The 17,540-nt window shown below is 37.8% G+C and overlaps 1 protein-coding gene across 1 annotated transcript; it reads right to left on the bottom strand.

Moving 5' to 3' along the window:
- Positions 1 to 6,689: 6,689 nt before the first annotated feature.
- LOC121736735 lies at positions 6,690 to 7,511 on the bottom strand. The gene has a single exon (XM_042128121.1). The coding sequence runs from the start codon at positions 7,509 to 7,511 to the stop codon at positions 6,690 to 6,692; it is 822 nt and encodes a 273-aa protein (XP_041984055.1).
- Between the last annotated feature and the right edge of the window lie 10,029 nt (positions 7,512 to 17,540).

Raw genomic sequence — 17,540 nt, 5'->3', positions numbered from 1 at the left:
ATCGTGCACAGTAGATTTAAAACTTGCATAAAAAAGCGGCCAATTGCATATATCACCGTCGAATGACACGAGCTCGATCGCAGGCAGCCTCGGCTGCATACGTACTGTATCGATGCGTGCAGCGTCGCTGGGCTTAGCGTAGTTACATTCCAAACGTGATTGTACGCGTTTAATAACGCAATACAGTTCTTCAAATGACATGTATGCTTGATAGTCTAGTTGGGAATCAGGATTTAAAGAAAGTAATTCGGCGTTATAGTCGTCCAACAATTTATGAAAATTAGTTCTAATTTCCTCTATCGTCATGCAAGAACTGAGAAATAATTCCTTATCAGCTACGCATGACTCAGCGGTTTTCGAGCGATCGTAAATGTTTTGAATGCGCTCAAATAAAACGTTACGCTTAGCTAATAACATCGCTAACTCTTTGTTATTCAAAACAGACTGTTTGTCTTGTTTCGACACTTTCGACATTTTTAAATGTTAATATTCTATTAACGACCTTGTGAAACAAAATCTAAGTATTTAAGTACCTAAGTATTTATTTAAATGTGCGAAAAGATTAAATACTTGAGATTGCGGGAGTATAAACAAATATTATGCGGTTTGTAAATACGTACAAATTACAGCGAGCAATTTGGCGGTAAAATATTAAGTACCTACTTATTGTATGGAAGTAAGGTACGCGATGCGGTGCGGGGTATAATATAATCCTGTGACTTTAAATGCGGGAAAAGATAATGCGGAAAAATAATAGATGCGGGGAAATATTTAAAGTAAATTGCGGTAATGCGTAATGCGATAGGTATGCGGTATGCGGTAATTGTAATTTATTAATTATAAAAGGCAACACTTTAGGCGGTTTAAATGAAGCGCTTGAAATACGGAATTTGCTAGCGACACTATAATGTTGAATTAATATTATGGATGTCCGGCTCGTAATGGACCAAAATTTATGTTTGAGAATGACGTTACCAAATGGTGCGGTCGGGATAAGATGGCCGATTTTAATATGGCCGTGTCTGGCGATTTGCGGAAATGTCTTTACTTTATTAAGCAAATAATTAATTTAGGGTTTAGGTGGACTGTATTTCGAAGGAGAACTGGTAATCGCCAGCTCTTAATATGAGCGATATTGCTGGAAGAAGGAAAGGAGAAAGCACGCTACCTGAGAGTGGATGGCGCCGACCTCGTCCCTTCTTCAATTGTCTTCGGATGTGGTTTTACTGCACTTCACAAATCACTTTCACTCATCTATAGTTTATAGTTATTAGCGAGCGCGCTCGATGCGGATAAAAGCACAGGATTAAAGTTATTAGCGGATATATCGCCCGAGGAGCGAGCGGACGCGGCTAGCGACGATTTTCAAGAGACAATGCATAATGCATTCTCCTCGGGGGTTGATTCGTCAGCGCAGTAGCTTGCAGATCACGCCACTTGTCTTGACCAATCAGTAGCGTGCATACGGCGTCAGTGGAAAAGGATGGGGAATATCGCTCAATTTGAATTAAAATGTATAAGACATAATAGCGGAATACAGATGGCGCTAACAAATATAAAACAAAGTTTTTTTCCCTCATGTCCCTATGTTCCCTTTAATCTTTAAAACTACGCAACGGATTTTAATGCAGTTTTCTTTAATAGATAGAGTGATTCAAGAGGAAGGTTTATAAGTATAATACATTCCAATAGTGGAAAAATACTGTTGGGGTTTCTAATGTGATGTCGTAAATAATTACATTTTTTCCGCTTACATTGCAAACGCAGGCTGAACGAGATTTATCAAAATAATGTACCAAGTATTAAACACATTGAAAAGGTCTACAGAAAACTCCGCAATGGTATATGTCTATTTCTTATGGATATCCCATAATAACAGTTTTTTGCCATTTACTTTTAACGACAAATAATGGATAATTTTCGAATCGATTTTAACCAATACGGCATTATACTTATTATTCAATAAAACACTTAAAATACATTGTAAATTTAATATATGGCTCTTTACAGCATATGATTTAAATGAATATTTTTGAAGATATTACATATTATTTAAAAATTGCGAGACTTAGCTTTTGCGGCGGTACCGACCAATGCGGGCCACGGGTGGTAATAATGAATATAAATCAAAACTACTGAATCGATTTTAATATTTTTTTCAGTAGCTATATATTTTATACTCGTGTGAAGCCAGGGCGGGTCGCTAGTTATATATATATATATATATATATATATATATATATATATATATATATATATATATATATATATATATATATATATATATATATATATATATATATATATATTATACATAAATCTAAGTGGTAATACTTTAGGGTGTATATGTGTTCCTTACATAGAGTTCACCGTGAAAGTAGCAGCGCTGAAAGACCAAATTGTTTTTCACTTTTGTATGGAGAAACTCGTTACACTGGGGCGCTTGCCCATACAAAAGTGAAAAAAATATTGATGCTCATTCAGCGCTGCTACTTTCACAGTAAACTCACTTTAGGGAACACGTACACATCCTAAAGTTCTATCACTTAGTTTTGTTTTGTTACACCTTGTATAGTAAGTATATCTAAAATATTGGCGTCAAGTATTTCTTTTTGGCAAACTATTGGGTATCAATGTATTTTTTGTGATCGTTATTTTTATTCCCTTAAATAATTAAGTAGTTATAATTATTATTATAAATATTCGTGTCAAGTATTTCTTTTTGGCAAACTATTGGGTATCAAAGTATTTTTGGTGATCGTTATTTTTAGTCGCATATTTAATTAAGTAGTGATAATTATTATAAACATGCATAGAGTCTTTTGTAATAAATAACTTAATAAACACAAATATGAGTTATTTTCATTTGCTATCTACTATTTCAACTTACAAAATGATTGAAAATTATTCTTGTCAATACCACGTGAACAATTAAAGGGGGGGGGGGTCTTGGCATATACTACGCCTGGTCACCAGAGGGAGGGGGGGGGGGGTTAAAAAATCTTAAAAAGTAGGTCACGTAGTATGGGTATGCTCCCTTATAGCGTCAGGAAGGAAAACCCGACCTTTTTTTATATATTAGATCAAAATAATTGAATACAAGTTACCTAAGTAACCTTAGCGGATCCCTAGACTATTTTATTTTATTTTATTTTATTGATTTTTGGAAAACTTACAGCTAACATACACATAGAATCTAAATATACAATACAAGAAGGCCAATTAAAAGTTTCCACAGATAGAAAAATGCTAATAAAAACAAAGCAGCGATAGACAATGGTCACAATTATTTAGAATTTTAGAAAAAAATTAGAAAAACAGAACAAGAATTATTGTAATAACGTATTAAGTAATAGAATTGCGCAGGTTACAATTAAAATAGAAATTATTAAATTCTTTCTTAAAAGTTGTTACATTGGTAAAGAATATAGGTCCACATCAATTATTCGAGATATTTCATTAAACATTCTACTAGCCCTGATCATATAAGAATTTTGGCGATAATTAGTACTATAGTGTTGAATATGCAGTAGGTCACGCTTTCTTCTCGAGGCTGCTGGAACGCGAAGCTGGATTTTGCTGGTGAGATCAGCGCAATCCGCTGAGCTGTTGGCTAAATTAATAAGAAGAGCCAGGTCTGATACTTTCCGTCTAGCAGATAAAGGCAGTCGATGGAATTTTTTGCAGCGATCGAAATAGTTGTTCAAGTACGTTCCAGATCTGAATTGCACGTATCTAAGAAATTTCTTCTGTATGTTTTCAATACGGTTAATATATATGTCATAAACTGGGTTCCAAACAGACGAGCAGTACTCGAGATGGCTGCGCACAAAACTACAGTAAAGGATTTTAAGAGTTTTAATGTGTCTGAAATTAGGCGAGACGCGTATTATGAATCCCAAAGCTTGAGCGGCTTTTTTAATGATATCGTCTATATGACAATCAAATAAAAGTTTTGAATCAAACGTAACGCCCAAGTCTTTTATCTTGGTAACTCTAGTTAAGGATATATCTGTAATTTTGTAGACGTAGTAAATGAGGGTGGTCTTACGAGTAAAGCTACATACGTAACATTTGGTGATATTTAGATCTAGTTGGTTACGACGGCAGTAGTCAAGGAGTCTATTAAGATCCTCCTGGAGGCGAATAGCATCGTCAATGGTTGTGATTTGGCTTAAAATTTTCAAGTCGTCAGCAAATAGGAGTACCTTTGAATATTTGAAACATTCGATAATATCGTTGATAAAAATATTAAATAACAAGGGTCCCAATAACGAGCCCTGAGGTACGCCTGATGGTATGAACATAGGCCTAGAAGTGTAACCATTAAGAACAACAGATTGACATCTATTGTCAACGTAAGAGGAAAACCATCTAAAGAGGTTACCCCTAATTCCTATCGCAGACAATTTGCGCAGCAGTGTGTGATGATCCAGACGGTCAAAACATTTCGTAAAATCAGTGTAGATTATATGGACCTGCGTGCGCTCAGACATACACTCAGACAAATAGTCGCTACAGAGTATGAGATTGGTAGCAGTGGACCGCCCACGCATAAATCCGTGCTGACACGTAGTGATAAATGGACTTAGGATAGGATACAGCTGATTATAAATTATTCTTTCAAGCAGCTTTGCAAAAAGACACAACTTGGATACAGACCTATAATTACTAACTACGTCCTTCGGCCCTTTTTTGTGTACAGGCGTTATGAAGGCCGATTTCCAGATAGACGGCACGACTCCCTCGGTGAGTGATCTTCTATAGAGTAACGTGAGCGGAGGGGTCAGGGATTCAGCGCATTTGCGAATTAGGATCGGTGGAATGTGATCTGGTCCCGCAGATTTGTTTAAATCAATCCCTTTCAATAGTTTACATACTTCCGATTCACGCACATCAATAGTATGGATGTCAGACACACATATCGAAGTGTCATTCGAGATCGAGGAGCGTGGGTGATTTAAACAATTACTAGTGCTGGGCCGAGATAGAAAATTTGAGTGAAAGTAATTGCGAAACATGTTTGAGATATCCTCGCCGTCACTGGTACTTATGTCTCCTAATTTAAATAATGCTGGATATGCATTATTTATTTTTTTAGATTTTACATACGACCAAAAGGACTTTGGAGTTTTTAATATGTTGTCTTCAATACTCGTAATGTAATTGTTGTACATGTCGCGTTCGATATCTTTAGCGCGCTGTCGTAGTAAAATAAATGAATTATAGTCAGAAATGTTTCCGTACTTTTTAAATTTTTTATGAAATTTTAACTTCTCCTTTAGTATTTTTATTAACGGTTTCCTGTACCAAGGAGGATATCTTTGACCAGGGGTTACAATTTTAGTAGGTACGTAAGAGTCCCGAAAGTTATAAATGGTGTCATAGAAAAAGGAGACGGCACCTTCGAATGACCTCGAATTAAATTCATGCCGCCAATCAATTTGGCCAATTCTATCGTTTATCGAAGAAAAGTCGGCGGAGTAATAAACATATTTAACGTAAGATTTAGTAGGCAAAAATGGTACTTCAGCAAAGTCTACTTGTAACGTAATAGCCCTGTGGTGTGGGTCCTCGAGTACCAAGGGGTCTGTGCAGTCATTTACTTGCACTACATTATTGCAGAAAACTAGGTCCAAAAGTCTATTAGACGAATTCAGGAAAGAGTTGTATTGTAAAAAATTGCATATCGCCATGTTATCAAATAAATAATTTTGTACATTACCTTGTATATTATCTGGTGAAAGAGAAATCCCGTCGTCCGAAACCTTCCACTCAATATTCGGTAAATTAAAATCACCGAGTACTAGAAACTTGTCTAAGGAACACGCACTAACAATGTCGAAAAGATTTTTCGAAAAGTTATAAAGCTGGGCTGACTGCGAATTACCATAGTTTTGGTTGCAAATATACACAACACAGACATGAACTTTAAACGAAAGATTCACGTTTTTGTTATTAAAATATAGCGAGATCCACAAGTCTTCGGCACTAGAAAACCACTCACAACGGATATCACAAGCTAGTTCGCGACGCACTGCGATAAGAACACCACCTCCCATACTTTGATTGGTACAAGCGTAGTCCCTGTCACGTCTAAATACTATGTACCTATCATCGAATAGTTCACAGTCCTTAATATCTTCAATAAGCCAAGTCTCCGTCAAACAAATTATGTCATATGAGTTAATACAAACATTACGATAAAACAAGGAGGTTTTCGTGCGCAGCCCTCTAACGTTTTGATAATATGCACTAATCGGTGACATTGTTAAATAAAAAGTTAATTAGATTAATGTGTAACATATTGCGTAAAAATGTGTTAGAACAAATTATGATTTTAACATTATACGTGCAATTCAAATAAAGTAGGTAGTAACAAATATTTCTATAACGATCCAACAAAGCTGCGCGAGAGTGGGCATTAAAGCAATAGCAATACGATCTATTATAGTAACTATTACGTTGAGTAGCTATAGAAGACAAAGCGAGAAAGCGTGGCCAAGCAGATTGGAGCCTTAAATTAATACTCGGTAGATACAAAGTTAGTTTTAAATAAGTACGTAACCGAAAATCGTTTAAACAATGTCCAATGGTTCTCAAAGTGTATAAATTTTTACAAAATATAATTTTGATAAGCGACATTGACCATCGATATAAAATAAAATAGAAGTGAAAGGTTATTGACATTAACGAATAAACTTTTGCAGATCCTTTTCCGTTTTGATGTGGAATGTCGGTGATGTTGCATTCTTTTTGATGAGGATTTTGCACCCCGACACCCAGACATATAAAAAATCTTTCTGTTTAGCCAATGACTTCGTTTTATTTAGAAGAATTTTATTCTCCATAGTTAAGTGGTCGTTAACATAAATATGGGTGTCCGATTGAAATCCTAAGATAGTCGCATTTATGCCTGCTTTCAATTTTTTTGCTGCGGCCACGAAGTTGTTTTTTATGTAGCGATTGTGTACTGAGCAGATGATATTCTTGTTCTTATCGTTGTTGCGCATTGGCAAGCGCGCGATATAGTTTATTTGTTCCTTTGGTATAGTGCATCCAATTGTGTTACCGATCTTCTCGATGATAGTAAAAAGGTTTTCAGAGTTGGTCATCGGTACACCCTTAATTTCAATGTTGTTCTGCCTCAATTTTTGTTCTGACTCGTTGCGAAGATCCTCGAGCTTGGAGCAGCGTTCTTGGAGAGCAGATATGTCCGTTTTTGTTTTTTTAAGCGAGTCCATTTCGCTTTCCACGTCGGACAACTTGCTGCTGAGAGAATCCACTGAGTGGCTGAGGAATTCCACACTAGATTTAAGGGTAGTACACTCAGCTTTGAGGGTTTTTAGGTCAGCAAGTTCCACTTGAATGGCCTTGACGTTTTCAAGCAATGCAGGTAGGCTGTTGTCCATACGTGCCGCTAGGGCCTTAAGCTCCATCATAATGATGTCCATGTCCAAAGGGTTTGTAGCGGCGCGGGCAGACGAAAGGCGAGGGCTGGAAGCTGCCATTGCCTTGCAGCCACTACACCTCCATGTATTTTTGCGATCTCCTAGTTTTCGCCAACCACCTTCGGTAATGCCGGCGCAGGGGAAATCGAATTGACCTTGACATTCGGAGCATTTGACGCCATCCATGCACTTATTTGAACAACGTTTGCAAATAAACTGCATATTAAATAAAAATAACTAAAGTTTGAGAACCGTAATCGAACGAGCACGAATGCAGACGTGCGACCGATTGGCTGTCTACCGCCAGACTGATCAATATCAACTATCAACTTTATTGTGCAATATCACGTATTGTGCAATATTATTGACCGTCTAGGGTTAATACCCGCCTTTCAATCTTGTTGTCAAATAAATTATTGTTCAATGATATTGCACAATTGATCGTCTAGGGGCCCACTTAACCAAAAGGTATATTGCTCGAATAACCGAGCCGAGGTCGTGGGTTCGATTTCCACGGTGGGAAAATGCTGGTTTCAAGTTCGATTGGAATATAACTGCTTACTTGATTGACAAGAAGCTGGGCATGTAAAAAGTCTGTCTTCAGCCTGATCTATCGCCAGTCGTGTCAGTCATCCATCTCACTGGGTTATGAGAGCCAAGGAACAGAGTATCAGTGCATTCTGCGAACAGCCTTTTTTTATGAAGTAAGGGGGCAAACGAGCAAACGGGTCACCTGATGGAAAGCAACTTCCGTCGCCCATGGACACTCGCAGCATCGGAAGAGCTGCGAGTGCGTTGCTGGCCTTTTAAGAGGGAATAGGGTAACAGGGAAGGGAATGGGGTAGGGGATTGGGCCTCCGGTAAACTCACTCACTCGGCGAAACACAGCGCAAGCGCTGTTTCACGCCGGTTTTCTGTGAGAACGTGGTATTTCTCCGGTCAAGTCAGCCCATTCGTGCCAAAGCATGGCTCTCCCACGTCTTAACCTTCGGCACTATTAAATGACTAATGCGTTTATGGTTTCAATAAAACCAGCAACCTTCACCGATCCGATGTTAAAGCCTTTATCCATACTAATATTTTAATTGCTAAAGTCTGTCTGTTAGCTCTACACGCCAAAACCGCTGAATCGATTTTGCTGGGGATACTTTGAGTCCCGGCAAAGGACATAGGATACTTTTAATCCCGAAAAAATGTATGGATGTGTTTATACGTGGGAGAGCCATGCTTCGTCACGAATGGGCCGGCTCGACCGGAGAAATACCTCGTTCTCACAGAAAACCGGCGTGAAAAAGTGCTTGCGCTGTGTTTCGCCGAGTGAGTGAGTTTACCGGAGGCCCAATCCCTTACCCTATTCCCTTCCCTACCCTCCCCTATTCCCTTCCCTTCCCTTCCCATCCATACCCTCCCCTATTCCTTTCCCTTCCCATCCCTACCCTCCCCTACTCCCCTGCGAGTGTCCATGGGCAACGGAAGTTGCTTTCCATCAGGTGACCCGTTTGCTCGTTTGCCCCCTTATTTCATAAAAAAAGTGCGCCAAAATGGGTTCGCGCGGGATCATATGGTTCCCATTTTGGCGCACCGCGCGACGGAGTTACGTGATCTAGTGATTCAATAAACAAGGTCCATAAAAATACAATTTTAGAATTCAAAAGCAACAAAAACTTTTAATTTAGTGAAGAATAACAGTCCGACGCTGTCGGTAAACACGTGTTCTGTTGTTTTAGGTGGCCCAATTTAAATGTATTTATATTTAATTACCGATTCCGAATGTTGTGGGTTCATTAACTCTTATTTATACCGCACCTGTATTCTGATGTTTTAAACCAGAGGTTCCCAAACTATTCTGTTTCATAGACCACACAAAATTTTGCTGGATCCGGTGGACAAGAGCTACATTACTACTACCAATTCCTAAGGGCCTGTTTCACCACTTCCCGATAAGGCTATCCACCACTTAACTTGACAGATAAAGTATGGAGAATCTGTCAAAAAAGTTGTCAAAAAAATAGCCTATTCGACACTTTATCAGAAAGTGGTGAAACAGGCCCTTAATCTCCTAAAAAATTAGATCAATTATTATTGTAAACTTGCTTTTTCTTCTTAATTCATCAAGCCCCTATACGCTCACTGGTTTTCCCACGATCGACGGGTTCATTTAGAGCAGGGGTCACCAATTAGTTTCGCTCGCGGTCCATTTAAAAAAATGAAATGACCTTCACGGTCCACACTTTAAAAAAAATTTAACAAAGTTCATTACGGAAATTTCCGTTATGAACTTTGTAAAATTTTTTTTTAAATTTTTTTGTAATTACAAAGCTATGTTTTATTTCCATACCAATGAGAAAAGTGACAATTTTTGCTACTTGTTTGGAGTGAAATTGAAATTGGACATTAAATCCCGGAGATGTTCATCAGTAAGTCGAGACTAAAATTTATTTTTAACGAAGTTCATCTTCCAACATGCTTGGTCCGCACACAATGGGTCGGCGGTCCGGATGCGGACCGCAGTCCGCCATTTGTTGACCCTGATTTAGAGTATCTAAGATCCCAGAGCGATCAGAATTCAGACATAACTCATTTTCATATGGGTGAAACCTTAGGTTCTCAGTTGTGCCTCATATATTTAGAATACCGGCGTATTTGTGGAGCTCTACATGTGACACCAGGTGAGAAAGGTAAATAAATTTATTAGTTTATTTTTGTGATTTATGTAAATGATTTTTAGGAGCAACGTTAGGATGCACCATCCAACTTGCATTTAGAAAATAAACTCTCTTGAATAGTCTACAGACAATATAACAAACAAGGAATGTAGAATGACTAGTGTAATACGAGTTTCCAAGAGTGACAGATCCAGGATACACCCTATATACGCAAATACGACCCCTACAACTATCACAATACAGTTCATATTCGATTAACACTGCAATCTCTTACTGCCAGACCTTAAGTAATAGAACAGTTAAATATTTAGTGAGCTAGCCATTACATTAATTATTGCGTTGTTAGTTAAATATGGACACAGTTCAAGTCGGAGTTCAACTTTTAAACTCATTGTTGGGGTCTGCTCACATGAAAACGCGAAATGAGCTTAGCATTTTCAATTCATATTAATATTATATTATGTGTGTCTATCTATTTATCTGTCTGTTACTTTTTCATGTCCAAACTGCCGAACCGATTTTGCTGTTTGGTATGGAGATACTTCCCGTCCAGGGAAAGGACATGAGATTCTTTTTATCCCAAAAAAATGTTTTCTTTAATATTAAATAAGGGGGCAAAAGAGCAAACGGGTCACCTGATGGAAAGCAACTAACGTCGCTAATGGACACTCACAACATTAGAAGAGCTGCAGGTGCGTTGCTGGCCTTTAATTTGTCCAGCGTTTTAAGTATGAAGAGGTAACAGACATACCCACTTTGGCATAATATTAATAGCATAATCATGCGTAGTTCACATTTAAGACACAATTATTGCCACCCCACAACAAAGAGACCGACTGACTGAAAATGGTTACAAATTAATTATTCATACAACTAATGATAGCACTTTCGGTGACAGTGACCCGATTAATAATAATAACAATAATAATAATATCTATGGACGCTTCACACCACGTCAGTCTGGCCCCGTGCTAAGTACCTAAAGGACTTGTGTTACAGGTACCAGACAACGGAAATATATTTAATACTTTTATACTATACATATCTATACTAATATTATAATTCTGCAGAGTTTGTTAGTTTGTTTGTTTGTTTGAACGCGCTAATCTCAGGAACTACTGGTATTTGAAAAATTCTTTCAGTGTTAGATAGCCCATTTATCGAGGAAGACTATAGGCTATATTTTATCACGCTGAGACTAATAGAAACGAAGAAATAAAGGAAAATGTGGAAAAAACGGGGGGAAATTATTTGAAAGGGCTTATTCGAACGCGCTAATCTCAGGAACTACTGGTCCGATTTGAAAAATTCTTTCAGTATTAGATAGCCCATTGATCGGGGAAGGCTATAGGCTATATTTTATCACGCTTTGACTAATAGGAGCGAATAAATAGTGAAAAATGTGGAAAAAAACAGGGGAAATTATATGAAAGACGACCTCTGTGGCTCAGTGGTGAGCGCGTTGGTAGCTCAAGCCGGGGGTCGCGGGTTCGAATCCCGCCGACGGAACAAAAAGTTTTCAATGTTCCCGGGTCTGGATGTGTATTAAATATGTGTATGATATAATAAAAATCTTAAATATATGTATAGTATAAAAGTATTAAATATATTTCCGTTGGCTGGTACCTGTAACACAAGTCCTTTAGGTACTTAGCACGGGGCCAGACTGACGTGGTGTGAAGCGTCCATAGATAAAAAAAAAAAAAAAAAAAAAAAAGGGCTTATTTGAACGTGCCAATCTCAGGAACTACTGGTCCGATTTAAAAAAATCTTTCAGTGTTAGATAGCCCATTTATTGAATTTGAACGTTAAAGGCTATATTTTATCACGCTAAGACTAATAAGAGAGAAGAAATAGAGGAAAGTGTGGAAAAAACGGGGAGAAATTATTTGAAAGGGCTTATTTGAACGCGCTAATCTCAGGAACTACTGGTCCGATTTGAAAAATTCTTTCAGTATAAGATAGCCTGTTTATCGAGAAAGGCTATAGGCTATATTTTATTATTCTACGACTAATAGGAGCGAAGAAATAGAGGAAAATGTGGAAAAAACGGGGGAAATTATATGAAATTGCTTATTATCTTAAGATTCTTAAGAACTACTGGAGCAATTTTTATGTTATTTGGCAAACATGAAGAATAGACCACGTTAAGGGAAATGGGTTTTTTTTTTGCGGAAAAATGTACGGTCGCGTGAAATTCCTAAATTACGTAAGCGAAGCCGCGCGGAACATCTATATATAATAAAATCGTAGGAAAGTCAATGCTGTAAGTACATTGAATATTTTTGTACAATAAATAATACTTGGGACGTGATCTACTATACTAACGCGGACGAAGTCGCGGGCAACAGCTAGTATTTAAGATTTTTATTATATCATACACATATTTAATACACATCCAGACCCGGGAACATTGAAAACTTTTTGTTCCGTCGGCGGGATTCGAACCCGCGACCCCCGGCTTGAGCTACCAACGCGCTCACCACTGAGCCACAGAGGTCGTCGATTAAGGATTAAGGTGGCGCCGCGTCAAAGTAAAAAAAACCGTGTTGGATATGTTTTAGATTGCTTGTTTTCTATGAGAGGCCGGCCCGGCGTCTTATAGAAAACAAGCAATGGAACAGCAAAAAATGTAAAGGGCGTAGGGACAAAATAGTTTTTGTCGCGTAATTCAAAAACCATAAATACATTTCATATAAGCTATGGGCAAATTAAAGTGTATGCTTGAACCAATTTATGTATAAATTTTGGAAGCTTAAATCACTCTCCTCTGTTGGCAAAATAGGAATCTCTTTCTTACAGAGGTCTTTTTGATTGATTATTCTGTGTTATAAAAGTTGACCAATCGTGTTATGCTATGGGTATTTTAAAGACAAAGATATGATGAATACTGACAATGAACTATAATTTCTTAGCTTTAGTCATTGCTGAGAAAAATCGATATCGCTACACCCAAATTATCAAGGCGTCGCCTTAAGAGGATTCCACACCGCCATTTTTTCCATACAAACGTTGTCCCCTGTTTCCTCCCTGGATAATGCTAGTAGAGTTATAATTATTTTTTCCTGAATATCTACGGCCACTAATACAATGTCCCTATGTTTTCTTTTTTTTTCATAATTTAATTATTAAATAAGATATGAACGTTCAAAAACCTAAAAAAATGGCCAGATTTTCCGCTGTGTTCAAACGTCCAGAAAACAGATTTGGCTAGATTATACAAAAAAAAGCAAAACATAGGAACACAGCTCAAGCCTTTTTTTAATCTTTAATGAAAAAAGTACTTAAATCGGTTAAGTTTTGGAGAAGGAATCAGGGGACAACGAATCGTTGATTTTCTGGATTTTCTGCAGTTGTCTCTATCGCGTTCTGCGGTATAGGCTTGAGGTAAGGGAGACAGCTATAGATATTACACGTACTTTTTTTTCATTTCTCTAGCCCCTGTTGTATCCTCTTAAGGCAAGTATGAAGCATGTGCGCAATACAAGCTTTGTCTCTTTATACTCTAGTGACGCAGTTGGACCATATTTTATTACTATATATATAACATAGTTCATGTCCGCAACTCCGTTGTGTATTAATTAGTTTATCGCGTGAGAACCGTATATTTTCAGGGATAATAAGTATCATAATATGTCCCTTCCCGGGACTCAAAGTATATCCATAAAAAATCAGCAAAATCGGTTCAGCGGTAAAATCGTGAAGAGCTAAGGGATAGACATCAAAATCAGTTCAGTGGTTTGGGCAAGAAGAGGTAACAGACAGACAGACACACTTTCGAATTTATGTTATTAGTATACATTACTTCCTTTCCTACGCCATACCCTTCCCTATTCCCATAACGTATATGATAAAACAAGGTCTACCAGTTAATTAGGTAGTAGCGGATAAAAATCAATGAAGCAACAAGATAGCGAAGAAATGACGGCGGACATCTTGGTCCTTCGAGCCTGAAATGCATTAATTGACACATATCTTTTTGTTGGAAAAATTCATGACAACCTGCATAGAGCGTGGCGTACTCCTCAGAAGCTACTTACCGTTGGATTATGGACCGTACGCTGAAGTAATAGAGTTGGATACCGCGTGAGATAGCTCGGGAAGTATAATCTCATAGAATTCCAATGTGAATTAATATAAATAAGCACCATGATGCTGGAAGCTGTTTGCATCTTTTGTACCATAGGGATGTGCTGTGTATCTATCGATAACATGATAACTTTAATAGGTGCACTCAGTAAGTACAATGACATATATTTTCTGACCCCTTTATTTTAAATTAAAATATGATGAGAACATAAATTACTGAAGAAAGAACGCTGCCCGTGGTGCGGACATGTTTTTTTATTAGCAGGGACTCACACTGAGTCTCGCACCGCCATGAGATCATGGTGGTGCACAGCCCAACGATCGCACACCTCGGGGATGTGCTGGGCCGTGGTTTCTGCTGCGCCACATTCATGGCAGGCTGGCGTTGGCCCTCTCCTCTTAACCCTAAACAGTACACAGGTACTCACCAAAGCATCCGTGCGCAGTGAGTACCTGTGTAAGGTGGATAGTGAGGGGTATTTCTTCCAAGAACTGGACGCAGAACCTGTAGCTCTACCATGAGTTTAAACCTATAGTATTTATCGATACTCGATACCAACTACGTAAATATTTAGTATAGCGATTTTAGTTCCGCAAGTGACCGCTAGAGCCGCTGTAAAATTTGACATACTAAAAATGTACGGTAGTCGGTATCGAGTATCGAGAAATACTATATCTTTAAACTCATGGTAGAGCCTGCGCCAAATCCTCACCCCACCTCCTCAGGTGGTATAGACATAATGTAATACAAATTATATTATGCCCATAATTATTATGAACAAGCTATTCATTTTTCCTTACTTAGTACTTGTAGGTTGGTTTATTTTTTAGTTTCCACTTGCTTTTTTTAATCCTTTAGTTATTACTTATTATATAACTAAAGGATTTAGAAAAGCAGAAAATAATTAATAACGTTGAATTAATAACAGTTTTATATGATTTTGATTCTAAAAACAAAAACAAGGAAATACGACTTTATCGATAAACAAAACGCCCCATCCCTAGACTTACGACTTAGCGTTAACTACCTCAGTACATCACTTACCTGTTAAACCTCAGCAATTACAACGCAAATTCAACCTTATCCCTTACCAACAAAGCATAAAATCACTTCGGTAAAACAGTCATTATTTTATAAATTATAATCTACGTCGTACCTTCGAAATTTCAACTCTATTCCGTCAACACAAGGTTCATTATGCACCGCACTAATTTATACGTAATGAAAATATTAGAGACAAGTTTGTTCATAAAAGATATTTTATATTTAAAACGCCAATAGCTTAGCGGTTAAACTTTGGTCCCGGGTACCAAGTTCAAGTGTATTGATCTCAGAGGGGTGAATAATCAAGAAAGGGTGAAAGGGGTGGCAAATGAAACTGTTGTAAGCCTGTATAAAATAATTAGCCCTTTGTAATTGATATTGTGGTTTTACTATTCCGCCATTTTGGATTTCCACTTGGACTTGAACTTTTAGGTCTTAATTTTTATGTATACTAGGTCTAGTTTTAAACTAAATATGTCAATGGGTAATATGACGCAACGGTTGGAGCAGAGGGCGTTACTAGCACATACAGTAAATATTCCGACCAAAATCCGACATGTTGCACACGTCATATCAGACAATTGATAGAAACGTTGTCAAACGTCGAACAAAACTATTTGTTTACTGTCTGTGCTGGTGATGCCGTCTAGCGTGAAAACATTCTAGTAATTAATATATTAGATATTATATATTAATTACTAGAATAATAGCTCCCACACCGGTTTCGGTGACGGTGGCCAGTTTCATTGAAACCGGGCCAGCTACGCAGGAGTAATTTTATAGTGCCCAAGTGTGTGCGCAGTACACAAGAGCACTCTCTATTCCTTTACTCTCATAACCCAGTGGGACGGAAGACCGACACGACCGGCGAGAGATCAGGCGCAGGACCGACTTTTTACATGCACATCCGACGCATGGATCATCTTACTTGTCAGACAATCAGGTGATCAGCCTGCATTGTCCTAACCATACTTGGAAATAACATGCTTCCAACGCGGGAATCGAACCCACGACCTCCGAGTCAAGAGCCGCTCTCTATACCACTAGACCACGGAGGCGTTATTTATTTATAGGCGTTACAATTAATATCTATTCTAATAAGCGATTTTCGATGGTTGGTAGGCCAACCATCGAAACTCGCTTATTGTATACGAGCTTTTGCCCACGGCTTCGCTCGCGTTACGAAGTATTATTATATACAAACTTTCATCCCCTATTTGAACTCCTTGGGGTTGGAATTTATCAAAATCCTTTCTTAGCGGATGCCTACGTCATAACATCTACCTGCATGCCAAATTTCAGCCCGATCGGTCCAGTGGTTTGGGCTGTGGGTTGATAGATCACTATGTCAATCAGTCAGTCAGTCACCTTTTAGTTTTATATATATATATATATATATAGATTTATAGTTTTCGTAGACAAATTTATAGTCTTCGTAGACACCTACAAAGTTTTCGTAGACACTTATACAATTTTTGTAGACATCTGTACAGTATTTGTTGATAATAACAAAGTTTTGGTAGACATCTGTTCAGTTTTTGTGGACACAATATGTACAGATTCTAAAGGTTTTCTGGCAGAAACTGTTGTTAGCAGTAAGACCGTCTAATCTATACATCTATACATATAAATAAAATTGGAGTGTCTGTTTGTAATATTAAAATAACCGTTTTTTACTACCGGCTAATCTCCGAAATGGCTGGGCCGATTTTGACGGGACTTTTACTGGCAGATAGCTGATGTAATAAGGAGTAACTTAGGCTACTATTTAACCGACATCAAAAAAGGAGGAGGACATATTTTTACTTTTTTATTTTTTACCTCTGTATTTTACATTTTGTTGACGCGGACGAAGTCGCGGGTAACAGCTAGTCTAATATATAAAAATAAGTCGGGTTTTCCTTCCTGACGCTATAACTCCAGAACACACGAACCGATTTCCACGGTTTTGCATTCGTTGGAAAGGTCTCGGGCTCCGTGAGGTCTACAGAAAAAAAATCAGAAAAAACTTCAAGAGAAAATCATTTTATGGCAAAACAACGTTTGCCTTGACAGCTAGTTGATTCCTAGGCAGATGGCGGACCTAAGTAATTTAGTCGCGTTAAGTCAAACCCATCCGACTGATCACAGCTAACGTTGAATTGACATAAGCCGACCAAACGACATAGATCCGTCAACTGCCTAGGAATCAATTTCCTCGATGGTACATAGTTTTCCTATATTGTGTTTTTAAGTTTAAGTTTAGTTTTAAGTTGTACAAATAAAGAATTTTTTATTCTATTCTATTCA

Source organism: Aricia agestis, chromosome 19, assembly GCF_905147365.1.
Source record: "Aricia agestis chromosome 19, ilAriAges1.1, whole genome shotgun sequence".
Taxonomy (NCBI): domain Eukaryota; kingdom Metazoa; phylum Arthropoda; class Insecta; order Lepidoptera; family Lycaenidae; genus Aricia; species Aricia agestis.
The sequence above is the reverse complement of the archived record's forward strand: the minus strand, read 5'-3'. Positions and strand labels throughout refer to the sequence as shown.

What these genes read in the sequence shown, in the direction of transcription:
- LOC121736735 (XM_042128121.1), bottom strand. Translation starts at nt 7,511, where the DNA reads ATGGCAGCTTCCAGCCCTCGCCTTTCGTCTGCCCGCGCCGCTACAAAC.